The sequence below is a fragment of the Microtus pennsylvanicus genome, unplaced genomic scaffold (assembly GCF_037038515.1).
Source record: "Microtus pennsylvanicus isolate mMicPen1 unplaced genomic scaffold, mMicPen1.hap1 Scaffold_148, whole genome shotgun sequence".
NCBI lineage: Eukaryota > Metazoa > Chordata > Mammalia > Rodentia > Cricetidae > Microtus > Microtus pennsylvanicus.
The window spans coordinates 1,330,280-1,351,152 of NW_027460896.1; the positions used below are offsets into that span (position 1 = coordinate 1,330,280).

The 20,873-nt window shown below is 47.9% G+C and overlaps 1 protein-coding gene across 1 annotated transcript; it reads left to right on the forward strand.

The window, feature by feature from the left end:
- The first annotated feature begins 1,651 nt into the window (after window positions 1–1,651).
- LOC142842156 (fibroblast growth factor receptor 3-like) lies at window positions 1,652–15,400 on the forward strand. Its single transcript, XM_075959061.1, is given in 19 exon segments — window positions 1,652–1,754; window positions 5,682–5,951; window positions 6,246–6,299; window positions 9,205–9,374; window positions 9,901–10,024; window positions 10,104–10,294; window positions 12,050–12,194; window positions 12,678–12,829; window positions 13,120–13,325; window positions 13,548–13,609; window positions 13,612–13,662; window positions 13,738–13,848; window positions 13,927–14,114; window positions 14,232–14,354; window positions 14,435–14,505; window positions 14,703–14,840; window positions 14,986–15,091; window positions 15,259–15,338; window positions 15,340–15,400. Coding segments are annotated over 19 exon segments (2,406 nt in total).
- The last annotated feature ends 5,473 nt before the right edge of the window (window positions 15,401–20,873 follow it).

Sequence of the window (20,873 nt, forward strand, 5' to 3'; positions counted from 1 at the left end):
GTCAATAGACTATTATTGCCACAGTGTTGGGTGCTATTCTCGGGTCTACAGTGGTTCACAATGTCTACCATATAGTTACTTTCAAGCTCATTCAGACAATTTTGCCAAGAGCTATTCTGCACACCCTAGAGGTGTTCTACTATCTTCTCAACAAGGATAGTTTAAAGGATGGTTTATAAACCGCCTGGTACAATTTATAAAAGACAGACTTTCAGCTATCCAAACCTTGGTCCTCACTCAGCAATATCATCAGCTTAAACAATATGATCCAGAACATGTTAAGAATGCCCGCTAGTTGAATAAATGATTTTATTCAAATTCACAAAAAGAAATGGGGGGATGAAAGACCCCTACCTAGCAGCATTAAGTTAGCAGCAGCAATAACGCTATTTTACAAGGCTTAAAGTTTGAGTAGTATAACTAAAAGCTAAGACAGGGGAGTTTAACTTAGAGATAAGGGCTGTGGTCAGCTTAGGGGCAGGGGCGCTGAGCAAGGCAAGATATCTCTGGTCAACCATCCGGACTGTCAGCAGGGGACTTGGGGTCCAAAGGAAGAATGGCACCCTAGATAGGCCAGGGCAGCATGTATATCTGATTTCTTGGAAACCACGAATTTGTACTCAGTTTGAACCCGAGCCTTGTTTGAATTGCCCAATCAAAACCCTGTAACTATGCATCTCGCTTCTGTTCCCACGCTTCTGCTTTCCTACCCTATAAAAAACCCACTGTTCCAACCTGAAGGTGCGCAAGTCCTCCGAAAGACTTGTTGCCCGCAGGTACCTGTGTTAACTCAATAAACCTCTTGCTGTTGCAGCCGTATGAGTGGCCTCGCTGTTCCTTGGGAGGGTCTCCCCAGACTGAAAGGCAGCCCACCTTGGGGGTCTTTCAAAAGGAAGTTTTGTCTGCTGGTCTCCCTCTGCAGCACGTGTCTGCTGGTCTCACTGAGGGTCACACATGGATGATGGGTGCAAGGGCCAACTGTCCGAGGGTGACAGAGCAAGACTGCCATAAGTGATACCTGGAGGGCCAGGGGACTGCAGAGGAATAGAGAGACCCTAGAGGGCATGATTCTGCTGTGGCTAGGGATAATGGTCCCTGGGGCCTTGATTGCTTGTTTTGCATGTGTCTGAAGAGTAACAACTTGTTTACTTCTCAGGAAGGCCAGTCCCTGTGGGTCTGGAGGGGGAAAACCTTTTCAAAAAGAATACAATGAAACATTTAGTTAGAAGTCTCCCAAAGCCTGCTTAACAAACATCCTAGAAAACTGCTGAGAGGGTTTAAGAGTAAATGGATCCAAAACATCATAATTAAATTTACCTTAATTTTACCAGTTGTAGTCAAAAGAAAAAATAAAACTTTGAGAAAATATAGTGGAGAGCTCTGTCTCTGTGGAGGGAATGAAAAGAGAGGGACCACAGAAGGTAGAATGGTCTGGTTTCCTTTTTCAGGTACTTGAGGCCCTCCTGTCTTCCTCATCCCCTTCCCCCACCCCCTAGACCCCTCCCACCACACCTGCTCAGATAAACTTGCTGGTCTCCTCCCACAGACTCTCCAGAGTGGATCTACCCACACTGGACCAGAAGTTACGCGTTGGGGATGTAACACCCTCATATGAGCCTTGTGCATGAGGATGCCACTGCCATCTCCAGCCATGGGAGTCCTGGCTTGCTTGCTAGTGCTATGCATAGTGGTTGGGACCAGAGCTGCCTCCCAACCTCCTAGCACAGAGCAGAGACTTGTGAGGAAACTACCAGGTATGGACTGACTCAATGTGCCTGGCTGCAGGGTGGGATACATGTGGGATGATGATGGTGGCCGTCAGAAGCTTTGGGAATGGCAGATAGCCCCTGAGTGAGTAGGGGATGTCAGGTTGAGTAGCACCATGGGGAGCAGTGAGTTCGGTTCTTCTCCCGAATCTATAGATTGCTATGTGTCAGTGTATGAGGTATCTTTTTTTTTTTTTGTGGTTTTTCGAGACAGGGTTTCTCTGTGGTTTTGGAGCCTGTCCTGTAACTAGCTCTTGTAGACCAGGCTGGTCTCGAACTCACAGAGATCCGCCTGCCTCTGCCTCCCGAGTGCTGGGATTAAAGGCGTGCGCCACCACCGCCCAGCTTGTATGAGGTATCTTGAGTCTCAGGATCACTACCCAAGTGTAAGGCACCCAATAGAATGGATCACTGTGACAGGGAGCCTCAGACTTCTCAGCTTAAACAGTCAGAGTGCCACTTGCTGGGTTTCCATGATTCCCATTGTTGACAAAAACTGCCTGTTGTTGGTTTCTAGCTCCATTTCGAACTGAGGACAGTTCTTGCTCATCTTAAGCCAAAATGAAGGCTAGAGTTTGGGGGTAGGCAGGAGGACTCCAGCCAAAGCTCAGCTTTTGTCACCCAGTGTCTCACATGATATGTTGAGAGCTTCAGGTCTTCCACTCCTCTCTTTGCCGGTAGGTGTTTTGCGGGGTGCTCTTTCAGAGGCATACCTCTGTAGACCACACTCTGGGAGGTGAGGGGCACTTGTCCCAGGATCGCAGCTCAGCTAAACAGACTGGCTGGCCAGCAAAGTCTGATGGGACACTGAATTCCATCAAACAAAGCCAGAGTCTGAGGCTTTACCTCCCCGAGGTAAATATGTGTACTGGCTCTTCCTAACCTCTGCCCACTGTGCCTGGGTATGGTGTGGCAATGCAGGCCAATGGCCTGATGGTGCCGCACAGTACACGGTGAGCTGTTTCCCCACTGGAGCAGATGTCCCAACAGTCACTCCTTTAAACCTTGGCTTTTGTACCCTGGTGGCACAGCTCGGCCTCCTCTCCTCCACCCAGTTGACCGCAGCTCAGCTCAGCCTCCTAGGAAGGTGCAGGTGGGGGCAAGTACCTCAAGTACCTTTCTAACTCAGCAGCTGGGCTCTCCTGGAACTTTTTCCTTTTTTTTCCTGAGACAGCTGTGGAGCCTATCTTGAAGCTAGCTCTTTTAGATCAAGTTTGGCTTGAACTCACAAAAATTTACCTGCCTCTGCCTCCCAAGTTCTGGGATTAAAGGCATGAGCCACCACTGCCTGGCCTGGAACTTTTTTTTGGTGAATGGAAGTGGACTGGAAGGTTGAGTGTGCATGCCATTCAGCTGGTATGACAGCAGTTGTCAGGAAATCAGCACTCTCTTTGAGCCTCGGCTTGCATATTAGTGCTTCCTTCCCCAGGAGCCAAATGGCCAGTGACAGAAACCATATCAATTTTAGGAGAAGATATTATTCCCTGTGTCTGATGTCAGTGATCTTAGGTCCAGAGGAAAGCATGAACCCTCTCTGTGCTCCAGGCAATGAAGGTGGATTGGTGAAAATGCAGCAGCCCTGCCCCACCCAGGGAGTTTACAAGCCAATAAACTTCATCCTATTCCTTAACTAGATGGGCCTGGCAATGAAAACACAAAGACATGGCTGACTCTCTCTGGGAACATAAATCACCAAGCAGGAGCTGGCTGGACCTAAGAGTTCTGGAGCAGGGCTAGGCCCCAATCACACTGGCCACCCCTGGTAGGCAGGGCAATCTGGGTTCTGGGTTCTCAATAGGGGTAGAGAGTAGCCTACAGTGGTTTTCAAGTATCCTAATTAATTTTCCATTAATACAGTTCCTCATGTTATGGTAACCTCTGACCATCAAATTATTTTTATTGCTACTTCTTAACTGTAATTTTGCTAGTGTTATGAATTGTAATCTAAAATATCTGTGTTTTCGAAGGTCTCAAGGCTGATGGGGGTGTGAGGGCTCCATTAGACCATGATCTGATACTCTCTCCTCAGCATATACCATATACTGTGTTGTCTCAAGCCACATCCCACACTGTGTTTCCCTTATTACCTGCGGAACTCACAACACAAGCTCCTATAGGCCCTGTGACACTGGAATGGGATCACAGTGTTGGATTTGCTGTTGCCTGAGCCCAAATGTATCTGGGCTGTGCTGGCTCCTAGTGGACAGGATAGGTAGATAGATCAAATGTCAGCTCAGCTGATTCAGGGCCATTTCCCTTCCCCACCTCATACATCCAGGCATTTGTCTCTCCATCCTGTGGAATGCTGTGTCTTTCCCCAGTCACTCTCCTGATGAGAGTACTTGTGTGAATAGCTTGACCTTTTGTCTTGCCCAGACTAAATCACAACTGTTTTGGGTAATGGTTGCCCTGAGGCCACTGACTAGACAGTTCTTGGTCTTCTTTGGTGCCTCAGGAAGCTTCCAGTGTTGGATTGCCTCCATAGGACATGGCAGCAGGAGAATTAGAGGTCAGGATAGAAGATTCCTTACTGTGAGGCCCACTCAGGGACAAACAAAATCTGTCTGGCTCCATGGGACACAAGCTTCGTGGATACTTTTGAGGACAGTCTCTCCGGCTGTTGGAATCTTGGTGGGATGACTCTGGGATGGGCAGAACTGGTACTGGTTTAGTTTGAATGGACATTTGGGCATTGAATGTAGGCTATGCATCTGCAGAATGGCAAGTGACATGTTAACCAGTCCATCTGAATCTAAGGAAGGAGGTCTGACCAGCAGGACTACCTGCCCCTGTCCTGGAGCCCGAGCCCATCTGTGCCTGTGATGGTCATTGTTAGGTCCTAGCAGGGAAATCTGGGTGTGATAACCAGCTGGTGGTGTGTCCCTAGGTGTGAGGCCTTTGGGTCTCCTCATGAGCTGGGCACCATCTGGGTAGGGGAGAAGTGTATGGCTACCTGTGTCTAACCACCCAAGAACTCCAGTTTCTTAACTCTCAGGATGGGTGGCTGTCTCCACTTGACTGTGATTCTAGCTCCAGTTGGCTCACATCCCCTAGCCAAACCATGGTCCTCATTTGTGAAATGGGAACCCCAGGTGTAGGAGTTTAAAGCTTCAGACATTCCAGGCAGGTGCTGTACCATAGAGCTTCCCCCAACCTTCTTGACATTTTCAGATCTTTCAGCTACTAGGAGTGCTGCTGTGTGTCAGGGCACACAGATGTGAGTCCATTCCACCTTGATTAGAGGTCAGAGAGTTTGGGCTTGTTTTGCTTTTTCAAAGTTGTTGACAACAAGTGACTACAAAACAAGTGGTCCTGACCTAGAGTGGTTAATTGGTATTTTAAGTACAGAGGTGTATCAGCTTCATCTTGACCAAAGATCAGAGGTGCTCTGTTTATTTGTTTTACCTTGTTGATGAAGTCTGTTGTCTCCTCCTTTACCTCTTTGGAGTGGGGTATGAAAAGATATATGGAAAATAAAGGGGTGGCTCAGTATTCACTAAATTTCCCTCCTGATGCAGTTCTGTGTTTTATCTTTTATTTCTCTCTCATCTCTGTTTCTCTTTGCTTAATAATTCTAATCATCACGCTCCTACCCTCTAATGTGTGAATCCAATCTAGGCTGGTCCTAAGCAGCTGTGTCTCTTCCATATCATCCCTGGAAGACAGCTTCCTCCTCCAGGACAGAGACAGAAACCTTAACACACACCACTAACAGAGTTGAGGTACTGACACCCCTGGGCTCTTACTAAAATAGTCTGCCTACTCCTGGTTTGAACATTGTCTGGCAGAACCCCAAGCCCCAGGAGCATGCCTCTCACTTGCCTGCCATAGCTTTGCTAGTTTGCAAAGCAAAGTATGGGCCTTCAGCATGCTACTTTGAAGAATCTGTTTCACAGCTTTCCATTTCATCCACAGAGGCCCCAGGCCCTGGGCCTAACCAGCAAGAGCAAGTGGTCTTTGGCTGCGGGGACACCATGGAGCTGTTCTGCTCTGTGCCTAGAGGTGCCGGCACAGGCTGCACTGTCTGGTCTAAGGATGACACAGAGCTGATAGCTTCCCACCGCATCCTGGTGGGGCCCCAGAGGTTACAAGTGCTGAACATCTCCCATGACGATGCCGGGGTCTACATGTGCCAGCAGCAGCTCACTCAGGATGTCCTGTGCCGCTTCACTGTGCATGTGACAGGTAAGTTCTTGGTGGCTGGGGCTGACAACTGTGTTGAGCAGCTGCATAGCTAGGGAGGTCAGGGCAGTCCAAGGCAGCATGGTTCCAGTATCCCTGGCTCAAGAGTGTTGCTGGCTTAGTTCCCCACATCACAGGGGGGTGCCCCCAATTCTGTGCTATTTGAATGAATGGCCTTGCAAAGGCAGGGAGCAGTGATCCCTAAAGATGGAGAGCAGTGTACTCTCAAAATAGGGAGCAGCAGGTCTCTGGATGTAGGAGTGTCACAGGACCACTGCTTGCTTATAACTATTGCAGATGCTCCATCCTCAGGAGATGAAGAAGATGGTGAGAACGTGGCTGAAGACATAGGTAAGATCAGAGCCTAGGCACACTGACCTGGTCAGTATCAGGCTGCTTCCTTCCTGTAGTCTTGTTGTTTAGGGGCACTGCTACAGGTAGACAGTGCCCCAGGGGCAGTGAGGAGGCAGGGCTACTCTGCAGGGATTTTGGTAAGTTCTGGTGGGAAGGAATATGAGTAAACCAGGCAAGGAGCTCAGGTTGCCACTGACGAGGACATAGATCCAGGGATTCATGTTGTCTGGGTTTCTTTCCTGCCTGGTTCCCACAATCATTAAGTCCCAAAGAAATCAAACAGAGGTCTACATTAGTTATAAATTGATTGGCCCATTAGCTCAGGCTTCTTATTAACTCATAACTTATATTAGTCCATTATTCTTATCTGTGTTAGCTACATGGCTCAGTACCATTTACAGAGAGGCATTCACATCTTGCTTCTTCTGTGGCAGGGCCAGGATGGCAGAAAGAGCTTTCCACTTCCCAGAATTCTGTTCTCATTGACCCACCTCTACTTCCTGTCCAGTTGTCCTGCCTATACTTCCTTCCTGGCTACTGGCCAATCAGCATTTTATTAAAATACAAGTGACAGGGTAGAAACCATTGTCTGACAGCAGATTCACAGACCTAGTGGCTGTTGCTGCAGACCAGCAGGAGGGGAGCAGTGCCATGCTGAGGCATACATTGTAAAGGGGGCATCATAGATTTGGTGTGAGTATATGAGGGCACATGGCAGTGCCCATGGTATGGCCTAGAACCATTGTGGGAGAGAGAGAGAGAGAGAAAGAGAGAGAGAGAGAGAGAGAGAGAGAGAGAGAGAGAGAGAGGGAGAGGTACCATCTGTAGTACAACGTGTACTATTATACTGCACCTGTATTGTGGAGCCTGCACTAAAGGACCATCCATGAGCCAGGCAAGAACCTGAAGATTTAAACACACAAAGACACACAGAGACATGGGTCATCCTTGAAACAAGAATGTCCCTTTATTGTGTACCAGAACCACTTATATATGGCTCATTAACTGATAGCCATGCCCCAGGCAAACCCACCAGAAACCACTCTCCTTCCATCAGGAACTCCTGAGGGTCTCATGCTCAGAGCAGCTACAAACACAATAAAAACAAGTTGTTTTGCTCAGACAGAGCAGCTGCAAGCATAACAAGTTGTTTACAGGAAATTCAGGGTCTGGGCAGAGAGAGAGAGAGAGAGAGAGAGAGAGAGAGAGAGAGAGAGAGAGAGAGAGAGAGGAGAGGGAGAGAGGGAGAGAGGGAGAGGGAGGGAGAACATCATGGGTCCAGACATCTTATGCGGAGTGGTTATGACTCTGAGACTAGGTTGGTGTTAACTGAGTCCTCAGACCACCTAGAACCTTCTGGGGTAGAGTGCACAAGGGTCTGAGAGGAATCAGAGAGACAAACTTAATGAGAAAACAGGGTAATGAGTCTTATGAGTGTGTGCGGGTGAAGAGAGCAGGTATAGGGACTTGTTTGAGGTTTCACAACCCTCATAAAAATGGACTTAGATTCTAGGACTGAAGCCAAAAAAAGGTAGTAGTCCTGAGAAGTGGGTCAGTTTATCATTCTCCCTTTCAACTTTGGCTATCAGGTTGTTCAAAGCAGAATTTCTAACCCAGTTGGTCTCTAGCTTCTGCCCCAACAATTACCAATGTGTTTGTAATTTCCTGTTTTCTTCTGTCATCCTGGACTTCCCAGGTTGTATTTAGTGTTTTTGCACCATAAACACTTAGGTAAGGTGCCTGAAGGGTCACTTTCTTGACCTTACCTGGCATTGGGCACCATAAAGTTGCTGTAGTCTCCCATTGTGGCACTCTTCTCTCAAGCCTACTGGCCAAATTTGGAGCCTGGGTGGGCAATTCAGAGCTAGGAGGGACACCTCTCCAGTGTCTGCACACTTTTCTCCTATTTCACATGTCAGTTCCTCCTCCCAGAGATGCATAGGGCCCTCTGATTGAGTCACTGTGGAAGACCCTGCCCCGGCCTTTGTTCTCTGTTTTGGAAATTTGTTGCCTCCCTCAGCTTCCTCATGAGTCCAAACATATGGCATCCTGTTGCTGGTTGTTTTTGTTCTACTCTTTGGGAGCCCACCGCCCAGCTCCCAAATAAACACACGGACACATATTACTTATGATTGTATGACCTTGACGTGGCTTATTTCTAGCCAACTTTTCTTAACTTACATTATCCCATCTACACTTTGCTTCTGGGGTTTTATCTTTATTCTATATACCTTTCTTCTTACTTTGTGGCTTACTGTGTAGCTGGGTGACTGGGTCTTTGCATCCTCCTCTTTCTTTTCTTGTTCCTTCTTAAACTTTCTCCTTCTCTTTATCCTCTCTGCCTGCGAGCCCTGCCTATATCCCTCTCTTGCCCTGGTCATTTAGCTCTTTATTAGACCAGACAGAGTAACACAGCTTCACCAAGCTAAGCAAATACAACATAAAAAAGTGAAACACATCTTTGCATCATGAAACAATTGTTCCACAACATATAAAGATGTAACACATCTTAAATTGATAGTCCACCACAGCATCCTCCACCCACCCAAGAGGAAGGAGGGAATTCAGTGGAGGGGAAGCATGACCTGAAGGGTACCTGCCTTCACTGGGCACTATACAGGCTGACTCAGGTTTGGTGTACTGGTGGAATGACCTGGCCTAGTTGCTTCCCAGGATCTACATCCTACTGGGTTCTACTTCCTGGGTCCCTATACCTGTGAGCCTGCCTCAGATGGAGAGAAGAGAATACAAGACTGAGAGTGGGACAGCTGTGGATGCAGTGTTCAGACAAAGCAAAGGAGTCTCAATACAGATGAGGGATGAAGCTTGAGGGTGTGCTGGCAGGGGAGCTTTGCAAGGGTGTACTGATCATGCTGTTATTTATGAGCATTTCTGCCATCAGGGGCCCCTTACTGGACTCGGCCAGACCGTATGGATATGAAATTGCTGGCTGTGCCAGCCACCAGCACGGTACGCTTCCACTGTGCAGCTGCTGGCAACCCCACCCCCTCCATCTCCTGGCTGAAGAATGGCAAGGAATTCCGAGGGGAGCATCGCATGGGGGGCATCAAGGTAAGTCTGGAAAAGGGGCACAGATAGGTAGGGCCTGGATTCAGAGGGTATAGCCCATATCATTTGTCATAGACCAGCCTCGACAAAAATACCTCTTGCCAGGGTAGGGGCATGAGATTTTAGAAATGGAAGTAAAGTGAAAAGTAATAAAACTGAAACCATAGAAAAGTACCAGGAGGGCATTCCAGTGAATACTGAAATTTTCCCTGTTTAGTTTTCCTTATATGTTTATATCCAAATACAAAAGGAGAAGAAGGCAACAAAAGTCTTCCTTAACTTGATACGAACTACAGGTACAACAGTTAATTACTTTAACATTTTGAGGTATCAAGTCATTAGCTTTTTGTTGTTTAAGTAGCGAAGCCACTCTAGACCAAGTATCCTGAAAGCAGTCACTTCCTAGGTAACCTTATATTACAAAATAAAGAGCAGAAGTATGTTTGCATAGCCTAACTATCTGTCAGGATGAAAACAGGTTCACATTTTTGGGCATCCACAGTCACTCACCTACTAATTTTACCTGCAGCTTAGGCACCGGCACTGGAGCCTGGTCATGGAAAGTGTGGTGCCTTCTGATAGTGGCTACTATACCTGCGTGGTTCAGAACAAGTTTGGGAGCATCCAGCAGACTTACACACTGGATGTACTGGGTAAGAGCCAGGCTGGGTGACTAAAGCAGGTCAGCCTCAGGCCATTGGACCCACTGCACCGACTGTCTGTGTCTTACAGAGCGCTTCCCACATCGGCCCATTTTGCAGGCTGGGCTGCCAGAAAACCAGACAGCCACCCTAGGAAGTGATGTAGAGTTCCACTGCAAGGTGTACAGTGATGCCCAACCACACATCCAGTGGCTGAAGCATGTTGAGGTGAATGGCAGCAAGACAGGCCCGGATGGCAAGCCCTATGTCATCGTACTCAAGGTGGGCTCTGTTGTTGGCAGCTGGTTGGGTGGATGGGTTAGCTGGAAGTGCCTTGCCCTGGTCCTTAAGTCCCTCTTCAGCTGAGGAATACCTTGGGACTGGGACCCACGTGTTGGGGTTTCTGGGAAGGGGCACCTGAGTCTCAGAACTGATCACCTGTTCTGAGCTCCAGGCAGGCTTTGTGTTACTTGTGCCCTCCCGTAGGACTTGTTTCTCTGTTTGCTCTGAGGCTTGGGCCTACAGAAGGCTTCTCTGGGTGATAGCTGTGGTGGCTCAGGGGGATGTCTGCTGTACTAGTACCCTCTGACATCAGAGTACTGGCTCTCTACTCTCCAGCTGCCTTCACTGTAGCACTAGCTCCACCCTGCCTTGACGGACTCTTCCTGCCTCCCTCTGCCTGTAGCTTTGCTTCATAGCCTCAGGTGGGGGCCGAGAGAGAGAGAGAGAGAGAGAGAGAGAGAGAGAGAGAGAGAGTGTTGGGCTTTGCAACACAGGAAAGAGAGACTTGGAGGTCTGATGGAGAGAAGAACAGGTTTTGGCAGGAGTTGGTATCCTGGCTTTGAGAGAGACCACTAGGGCCATGTCCAGTGTAGCTCCCACTGTGGGTGTGTGGTTTCGTGAGCACAGGCTGATGTGATATGACCCTTGGGATGAAGATTTGAAGAGTATGGGTTCCCTTTCTCTCTCTCTCTCTCTCTCTCTCTCTCTCTCTCTCTCTCTCTCTCTTTCTCTCTCTATCTCTGTATGTGGTTTTCTCTCTTTGTCTGTGTTTCTCTCTGTGTGTGTGCTCTCTTTCTCTGTGTGTGTTTCTCTCTCTTTGTCTGTGTGTTTCTCTCTCTTTGTCTGTCTATGTGTTTCTCTCTCTCTCTCTCTCTCTCTCTCTCTCTCTCTCTCTCTGTGTGTGTGTGTGTGTGTGTGTGTAGGGAGAGTGGACATGAAGGAGGCCAGTCTTTGAAACCACTCCCATCACTGCCATTATGTGCCTCGCTTCAGGCAGCTTTCCAATGCTTCCTCCCCCAACCCATTCTTTGGCATCTCCGTTGCCCTGTCTTGTCCTCATTGTCTTCTAGAGATATCCTGGATCAGTGACAATCTGAAGGCAGATACACACCTTTATCTTTCAGTGTGTCAGAATGGGATGGGGCAAGTACATTTGTTGAGCCATCAATTTCATAAGCATGGCTGAGAAGGCATTTTGGTGGTATGTTCACAGTCCTCAAGTAGGTGATAACTGACCCACCTCTGACTCATCTTCTGTTTCTGATGCCTTGATAATACTGGTAGCTCCCAGCCAGCACTGACTTCCTATCTCCTTCAAAGCCCCTCAGGTCTGTGCTGTTCTCTTGCTTAGAAGTTTTCAGAACCTTCCAGGGGCTGAGCCCTGTGCTGCTTCAGAACATTGACTTTCCACCATTCTCTGGCTGACACTGATTTCCTCTGGTTTTCTCTCCATACATCTGTCTGCCCATCTTTTTTTTCTGTACTAACCCTGCATGTTGCTTCTTTGTGGTACCATGCTGCCCAAGTGCCCGATGCTTGCCTTGGGACAGGGAACTATCCACCAACAGAGGGACTGGTTTCAGGCTCCGTGCCTTGGTTCAGCATCCATTGCAGTGGTAGAGCTGTAGTTGTCAAGGTGGTAGCAGAGGCGGCATTTTCCTTGAAGCCTGTCTGATCATCTCCATGTGGACTGTGCTGTGGTACCCAAAGGGACGTGCTGGTGCTTGCCTATTGATTTCTGTTCTCTCTTTGTAGACATCAGGCATTAACACAAGCAACAAGGAGCTAGAAGTTCTGTCTTTGCGCAATATCACCTTTGAGGACTCAGGGGAGTACACCTGTCTGGCAGGCAATTATTTCGGATTTTCCCATCACTCTGCATGGCTGGAGGTACTGCCAGGTATTTGCTGCTGCTGCTGCTGCTGGTGCTGGTGCTCCATCTGCCCTCTTATGGTGCGAGCTCAGAACATAACAAAGCTGCCAGGGACAGGGACAGCAGGGTGCACTGTGACTTACTGCAGTCCATCCTGTGGTAACCACCCTGGCCTTGTGCTTGGTATGGGAGTGTCACCCTTCCTCGTCTTGATCTTGCAAAGGCCTCCCCCACAATCCTCTAGTTGGATTTCCATAGTCTAGCCTTGAGGCTCTGGGATCTCCTGGGAGCCTTGGTGGTGGTGTGGATGCTTCTGGCTCTGCCAGGCTTCTCTCCTGAGTCTGGTCCCTGCTGACTCATAGATGTTTTGGACTACCAATGTGAGTTGGGGATGTAGGTCACCAAACTCTGAGTATCCCAGTAACTTTGCTCCCCAACAGGTACCTAGAGCTCAGGGCAATGGGAAGTCCCACAAGGCTGGATGAGGCATCAACATTTATGTCTTTGCAGCTGAGAGAGAGCTGGCAGAGAGTAGTGCGGCTGGCAGGTTATCTGCAGGCACCATCAGCTTCTGGGTGGGCTTCTCCATCTTAATCTTGACTGCAACTGTGACACTCTGCTACCTGCGTAGAGTCTCAAGAAAGAACCTGAGGTCTCCCAATGTTGACAATAGCTTCTGCTTCACACCTGAGCAACAGGTAACTTAAAGTAGATAACAAGTTTTGATCTCTCTGTTGTACCTTGAATCTCCTAAAGTCCCAGCCTTACCTGAGGCCTGCTTGGTACTCATTTCTCTGCAGTCAGATGAGCTGACCCTTCCCTATTCCTATTCTCCACATGGATCCCACATTACTCAAAACAACTTTGAGTCTTCAGTAACCACTGTTTGAGCATCCCTCTTCTTGGCCCTACATACTGCCTCACATGGACTTGACCTTGCTACTCCTGGAAGTTACACCACCTCAACCCTTTCCCAATGCCCAGCATCCATTGTCTGGCACCAACCTATCCCTAATGATCCAAGCAGGTGACCTCCATGAACTCTGATATACCCTTGGTCCACATCGTCCACCCAGTTTCAAGAGAACATACTGTAATGGCCAGTATTTCTGAGCTTGAGCTGCCAGCCGACCCAAAGTGGGAAATATCTAGAACTCGGTCAGTGCTGGTGGGGTTTTATGTATACTTGGAGGAGGTTCTGTGGCTGGGGGCTAGATGGCTACCAGGCAGAGGTCTGTTGGAGGTGGGGTCCGGGGTGAGACTTGGGTTACTCTGTCTTCATGAGCAAGAGCCCAATTGCCAGCTATGGATGCAGTGGCACAGGGCCATGAGGGCTGGGGGTCCTGGGCACATACTCACTGCCTCTGCTTCTTCGGACAGGCTGACACTTGGTAATTCTCTAGGAGAAGGCTGCTTTGGCCAGGTTTTTATGGCAGAGGCTTTAACATGGACAACACTGACAAGCCTGTCACTGTGGCTGTGAAAATGCTGAAAGGTGAGGAGGGAGAGAAGTAGCACAGGGCAGTGGGGGCTGCAGGGCCACCACCTGACATTCCCACTTTCAACACAGATGATGCCAATGACCAGGACTTGTTGGACCTGGTGTCTGAGATGGAGATGATGAAAGCTATTGGCAAGCACAAGAACATTATCAACCTGCTGGGGGCCTGCACACAGGGTGGTAAGTACAGCAGGTGGGTGGACAGTTAGATGGGGGCCCCTGAGTCACACAACATCTCCGAGGTATCTGTACTTCCAGGGCCATTGTATGTGCTGATGGAGTATGCCGCCAAGGGTAACCTCCGGGAGTTCCTGCGGGCACAAAGGCCCCTAAGCATGGAATACTATGGTGCCTCCAGGCTGCCAGAAAAACAGCTTACCCGCAAAGATCTAGTGTCCTGTGCCTATCAGGTGGCCAGAGGTATGGAGTACCTGGCTTCTCAGAAGGTGAGCAGAGCTGGGGCACAGGTGAGGTAGGGTCTTCCTGAGTGGAAGAGTGGATATCAAGCTTGCTTAGGCTAGGGAGGTGTCAGTTTAGCACAGGTTCCTTTCATGCCTCCTCAGTGTATTCACAGAGACTTGGCTGCCAGAAACGTGTTGGTGACTGAGGACAATGTGATGAAGATTGCAGATTTTGGCCTGGCCCGTGATGTGCACAATCTGGAATGCTACAAGAAGACCACATATGTGAGCCCCATTACAGGGTGGTTGGGGTGCTGTGCTCCACCAGGGAACACCTGACAGCCAACAACTCTCCCTCTGCCTAGGGCCGGCTACCTGTGAAGTGGATGGCACCAGAGTCGCTGTTTGACGGAGCCTACACCCACCAGAGTGATGTGTATGTGTCCTAACATAGGATGGGGATAGCAAGACCCAAGTCACACCTATCACAGCCTTTAGGCTGTAGACAACAGCATAGCCCTGCCATGTCTCTCATCCACACACTCCTCCTTGCCCATTGGTAACCTGTCCTGTTGTAAAACTGTTACAGTAATTGACCAGGAATAACAGGCCTCTGCCCTCACTCCCATACAGGTGGTCCTTTGGAGTCCTGCTCTGGGAGATCTTTACACTGGGGGGCACACCATATCCCGGCATCCCAGTGGAAGAGCTTTTCAAACTATTGAAAGATGGCTACCGCATGCACAAGCCTGCCAACTGCACACATGACCTGTGAGCAAAGCATTCCTTGTGCACTCCTCTAACTAGTCGCTGGGAATGGCTGGTTTCCTACCAGGGCTCCTGATAGGAGGCTGGTAGCCTTGGGTGAGGTAGGGATGGACAACAGGCCAAGAAACCACAGTCATATTTGCCACAGGTATGGGATCATGCGGGAATGTTGGCATGCAGTGCCTTCACAGAGGCCCACCTTCAAGCTTCTGGTAGAGGATTTAGATGGCATCCTCACTGTGACATCAACCCACGTAAGTACCACTCAGTCCTGCCCTCTCTGCCTTCTCTGATTCCTGGGTGGGATGCTCCTCCAAGTTCCAGTAATGGGGTTGGCCTTCAAGGGCCAGCCTGAACATAGATGGCCGTGGGACCAAGGGGATGCAAACTAACATAGTCCTATGACCTTTTCTACCAACAGGTATACCTGGACCTATCAGTGCCTTTTGAGCAGAGCTTGCCAGGTGATGAGGATACCAGGAGCCCCAGTTCCTTAGAGATAACTGTTCATCCACAACCTGCTACCCCCAACCCAACCCAGGAATTGGAGGCCTCAGACATGATGGGCCAAGAATCCCATAGACCAAGCCCCAGTTAATGTTTATGTATATAAAATGTATGGAGTATTTACAAGTTGTATTTGCTGTAGGGTTAACACTTCTTATGTGACACTTCCTCGTTTTATAGTATTGACTATTATGTTTCAAACGTAGTAAGAAAAAGCAGTGAACTTACTCTTGTTATTTTTTTGTACTGTTACTGAGCCCTTGACTTTGGTGGCTGTCTCTTGCCTATAAGCTAGCAGTGCCAGGACAGTGTCTCAGGGTAACTTTTCTTGGATCCTAGCATGTGGTTTGTCAGCCCACATTGGCAGAAGTAGTTTTGTTAATGCAAACAACTTACTTTCCAAAAAATAAAGAGATAACCAGTTCTGATTCACACCTGTGCCACTTACCTTCCATTCTGGCATCTGCACAGCCACATCCTCACTCTCTGTGGGGACTGGTTATGAGATTTGTCTCTGTGGGGGTAGAGATAGTAACTGGTGAGGAATCTTAGCTGTTGACTGGTCCCTAGTACAAAGTGCTGGATTCAGGCCCTAGGAGGACTAATTGTCTTACCTTTTCCTTCCCAGTGTGAGGGCAGCTGGGCTTGGACATGCTTGTCTGTGACCCAAACTACCTCTCAGAACATCAGGGTTACCAGTTTAGAAGTTCCAAAGAGAGGATTTAAGAGAGTTAGTGTCCATAGGAGGGTACCATGGGGGTGTGAAGGACGTACTCTGAGACTGCCTTGCCAGAGGAGGGATCCTATGAGGACACAGGATGCTCAGATATATGTAGTAACTTCTGTGGGAAGGAAAGTAGGCAAAATCCCTGGTTTAAACAGTATACACTGATAGGGAATGCCTTTAATCCCAACACTTGGTCTATGAGACCAGTCTGGTCTACACAACAAGTTCTAGGACAACCAGATCTATGTAGGGAAGAAGCTGTAGGTCTGGATGTTTGTTGGTTCCCCCACAGCAACCAAACAAGGGGCACCAGACAGCTTCATACCAAGGACTCAGAGCCATGAAGATACCTGGTGACAGTGAACAGGCAGGAGGAAGTAGTTAAAGAGCCTGAGCCTCCTACTCCAATCTCCCCAAGTCCTATTGATGTTAGGTTCCTTCTACTGTGTCTAGTTTCCTCTGGTCGAGAGGAGTTTCTCTACCCAGATGCCTTGCCTTTTGGACATGGGTTGTGATAACGATAGTTGATTTTCTTGTTTGTTCTGAGTAGTACTGAGAATAGGCTGGTTCCCAGTCTGACACTCCTGCTTACTAACATTGGCCTGTGGCTGGCCATCATCCTGGGTTGGCTATGGAGGCTCAACTGGTTGTGTCTATCTTACCCTCAGTGGTTAAAGTACCTACTGTAGCAATTTGCCAAAAAGGCAATCTATAATCTGTGGGCATGTGGCATTTTCCAGATACCTAGGACTGCCTTGATTGTCTTCCACATATAACTTTGTACAGGGTCCCTAGTTGTTGTGATCTAGCTGCCCTCACTCCCCCTCCCCCGACCCACAGGGGAACTTCCTTGTGGTCTGTAATTGACAAGGATGTTTGTGTTGTTCTTTCTGGCCGGAGGGTCTCCACAGAAGGAATAGAGGTATAAAAAGTTGCTGGGCAAAATAAAGGTTGCTGTTCTTGCACCTGAAAAGAAGCCTCTGTGTCTCAATCCCGGCACCCCCCCCCCACCAGTCTTGGCTATCCAGGCTGTGCTGGCTGCAGCAGGTGGATTTCCACTGAGATCTAGAAAGTGGGGATTCATGATCGGGGTTCCTCAGTCCGAGGAGCGTATTGGGGAAGGTAAAGTGTTTTTATTTTTCATCCCAAGAGATAACTCTGAGGAACATCCCCCAAGAGATAAGCAAGTATAAAGAGGCAGGAGGGTGAATTGAAAGGCCTCAAAAAATGACTGAAACTCTTAAAGCAACAATGCACGGAAGTAACAAGGAAGACAGCCAAAGATTTTGTACAGGATGGGGTTTAAATGTTCCAGACTGGGAACAAACCAAGTCAGATTAAAAGTAGTATGTGTGTCTTCATCCCCAGAGATGCTCTGAGGGATGCCCTCTGGAATATGGCCAGTAGGGAAGCAATAAAGAGGAGGCAGGAGGATGAATTGAGGGCCTCAAAAGATGGAATGTGTAGAAATACATGTTATTGTGTTGATTGTGTTGTCTTTTGTGTTCTGGACTGGAGAAAGACATTTGATTCTGGGAACTGCTAAGAAAGGTATTTTGACTTTAAAATACAGGCCTAAGGATTTGATGCTTTGGAAAAGAGGTTCTGCTTTTGTCTCCACAGAGGATGAGAACCTGTGGATTCAATGCACATTTATGTGGTTTAAATCACCGAGAACCCCTGAAATGTTGATGTAAAATACTCCCAAGAACGCAACACCCCCGCTCAGCAGGAAGTAGCCAGACAGGTTGACGATGCCCAAATTCCCTAAAAAATTGATAAAGTGGGGCCCCTTCAAATGGTTCCGGAGCAGGAGCAGTGACCCTGATTCCCCGAGTTCTGCTCCACTCCATGCAGCAGTTTGGATCCAGAGTGAGTGCGGCTGGGGCCAGAAGGCAGCTGGAGAAGAGCTTTGCCACCACAGCCACTGCCGGACTTGCTCTCTCACAGACTGTGCAGATGGCTGAGACTGTCAACCAGCTTGCTGAAAGAGTCAGCAATGCTTTGGACATTCAAAATTCAATTGGGCATATTGACCTTGAACCAACAAGTAGCTCTGGTTCAGGAGCAAGTGGACTATCTTTGGACTTTTCAACAGTTGTGAGTTACTCATGGCACTGTATTGCATGCTTCTGCTACTGTTATGGAATTCAACCGTCATATGAGAAGGGTTTGGAATGCTGCTTTTGTTAATTTTACCACCCAGTTAGTGCATGCTAGATGGTTGCAGTGCTGGTCTGGCTCCTTGGCACTGTCAGTCCTGGGGACACTTGGTTTAGGGCTGTTTCTGGGTAGCCACAGATGGGCAATACTTTGGGAGCAGAATGCTACCTAAAACAGGGACTATTAGAGGGCTATTCCCCATGACACACAAGGTATTATAAAATAAAATGGGGGAGTTGTTATGATCCAGCTGCCCTCACTCCCCCTGACCCACAGGGGAACTTCCTTGTCGTCTGTAATTGACAAGGATGTTTGTGTTCTTTCTGGCCAGTGAGTCTCCACAGAAGGAATAGAGGTATAAAAGGTTGCTGGGCAAAATACAGGTTGCTGTGCTTCCACCTGAAAAGAAGCCTCTGTGTCTCAATCCCGGCACCCCTCGCCAGTCGAGGCTATCCAGGCTGCGCTGGCTGCAGCACCAGTGCCTGGGGTTCTGAGCATTTGGTCTATCACCACTGTCACCCAAACCCTGCTCTGAGCCTGGGGAGAGAGTACATTGGGGCAGGGCATTGTCAGCATGGTGTGTGGAGTGGGGTTCATAATGGGAGAAGGACTATGCATACATGTGCATCTACTGTCAGGGTCACAGGTATAATTTATGACATCTCTTTTTATTAATTGTTACATACATGTGTATATATTGCTATATATACACAGTTATATATTGCTAACTGTAAACCCTTACCTGTACTCCTGTTAATTAACTTCAATTAATTTGAGGGACTAGGTTTTGCACTGTCTTCCCTGGGAGGCAGTCAGGTAATGAAGAGGGGAACTGGTAAATGATACCTATGGTCAATTTCTAGATTCCTTTTGATTTTCTATCCAGATACATTGCAGGAAGGCCATGTTACCATCAACACAGATACAAAAGCATAGTGGGCTTTTTCCTCCACCAGCAGGCTTCCTCTCCATGTTGTTTGGTTCAGTCCAGATAGATATGTTCAAGGTTAGTCCTGAAGATGTTTACCTGAACCTGCAGGTGGTCATAACTCTTGTGAGTTAACTATGGCTGTGTCATGTCCAAAAGACAACATTTCACAGCATGTCCCCTCATCCTCAGTCACAATATTCAGGACCTATTTCTATATAATACTCTTTGAGTCTTGTAAGTCAACTATTGCTGTGTCATGTCCAAAAGACAACATTTCACAGCAAGTCCCCCATCCAGAGTCACAATATTCAGGACCTATTTCTATAATACTCTCTAAGTCTATGGCGAGTGGCTTTTCTTCATGCCCCATACAGAACTTAATGTTCATGGTCACTTTAGCATTTTGAGGATTCGAGGCTGTGCATTTACGGCTACCTACTACAGAAAGAAGAACCTCTGACCAAGACTGAGAACTGAAGAGATCTATTTGTAGAAATAGAAATATCTACAAAGCAGTTACTACTAGCATAATCTTAAAGGGCTGTGACCCTTCCAGCCATGGTCTTCTGATCAGGTACTGTGTGCCGTACTAATTTTTTGTAGTGCAGATCAGAAGGAAACTAATTATACACTAACTCTCATGCCACTGTTGCACCAGTGATTTTTTTTCTTGCCTTTTAATGAAAAGTTTTAATTTCATGAGATCTTATTTGTTAATTTTTTGTCTCATTTCCTATCAGATGAGGGTCCTATTCAGAAAACCCTTACCTGTGCTTAGAAGTGGGATTATTTTCTCTACCATGTTATCCCGACCTGTGGGATATGAACGGGGGTCCCTGATAAACCTAGTGGAGAGGAATGAAAGGAGACAAGGGACACGAAATGATGTCAAGACGGGATTTCTGAAGCTGTTCCCTTTATTCCCTCTCAGAGGCTGTTATATAGCAAATAGGCAAAGGGGGGGGGGAGAGGTGTCAGGAAACTGGTCTGCTGGAATTCAGGTCTGGAGACATCCCTAGCTGATAAGTAAATACTGAGGGTCTGTAACTGTTGATTAACAAAAGAAAATGCTAACTGATTCCAGAGCCTGGTACCTTCAGGTCTCTGTTAGGAGATAAGAGGCCAGGTTGATTTCCTAGACCCTGCAGAGATGATAGAGGTAAATATTTTTCTTAACTTGTGAGCTCAAAATGCAGATCTTGAAATACAGGGTCCCCCCCCCCCCAGCGTGTCCTTTGGCATTTTCAGAGTATCAGGTCTCATTCTGACATCCATGACTCATTTGTTACAGAGTCTGTGTGGTAGAAGATAAGGGACAGAGTTTCATTTTCTGTATACTGAAAACAGGTTTTCACAACCATGATATCTGAGACAGTATCTTCAAATGCAAACATGTATATAATAAAACACAAATATATATGCAACATTACACTAGGTACTCGTGAGAGCATTTTGCTTATCAAATGTAATAAGCGGTCAAGCTCTGACCACTCAGAGGAAGGCATGGCAACCACTTGCATTAGAATAAATTTACTTCCTAATGTGAACAAAGGATCCCACTTACAAACCACATTACATGAGAAACAGCAGCACCACAACCACATGAAGATTCTTTGGGAAGCCGGGTGGAGCTGGTGGCAAATGCTTGTAATCCTTGCAAGGAGGAGGCAGAGGGGAGGCCTACCAGGTGTTCAAGGGCAACTTCTGC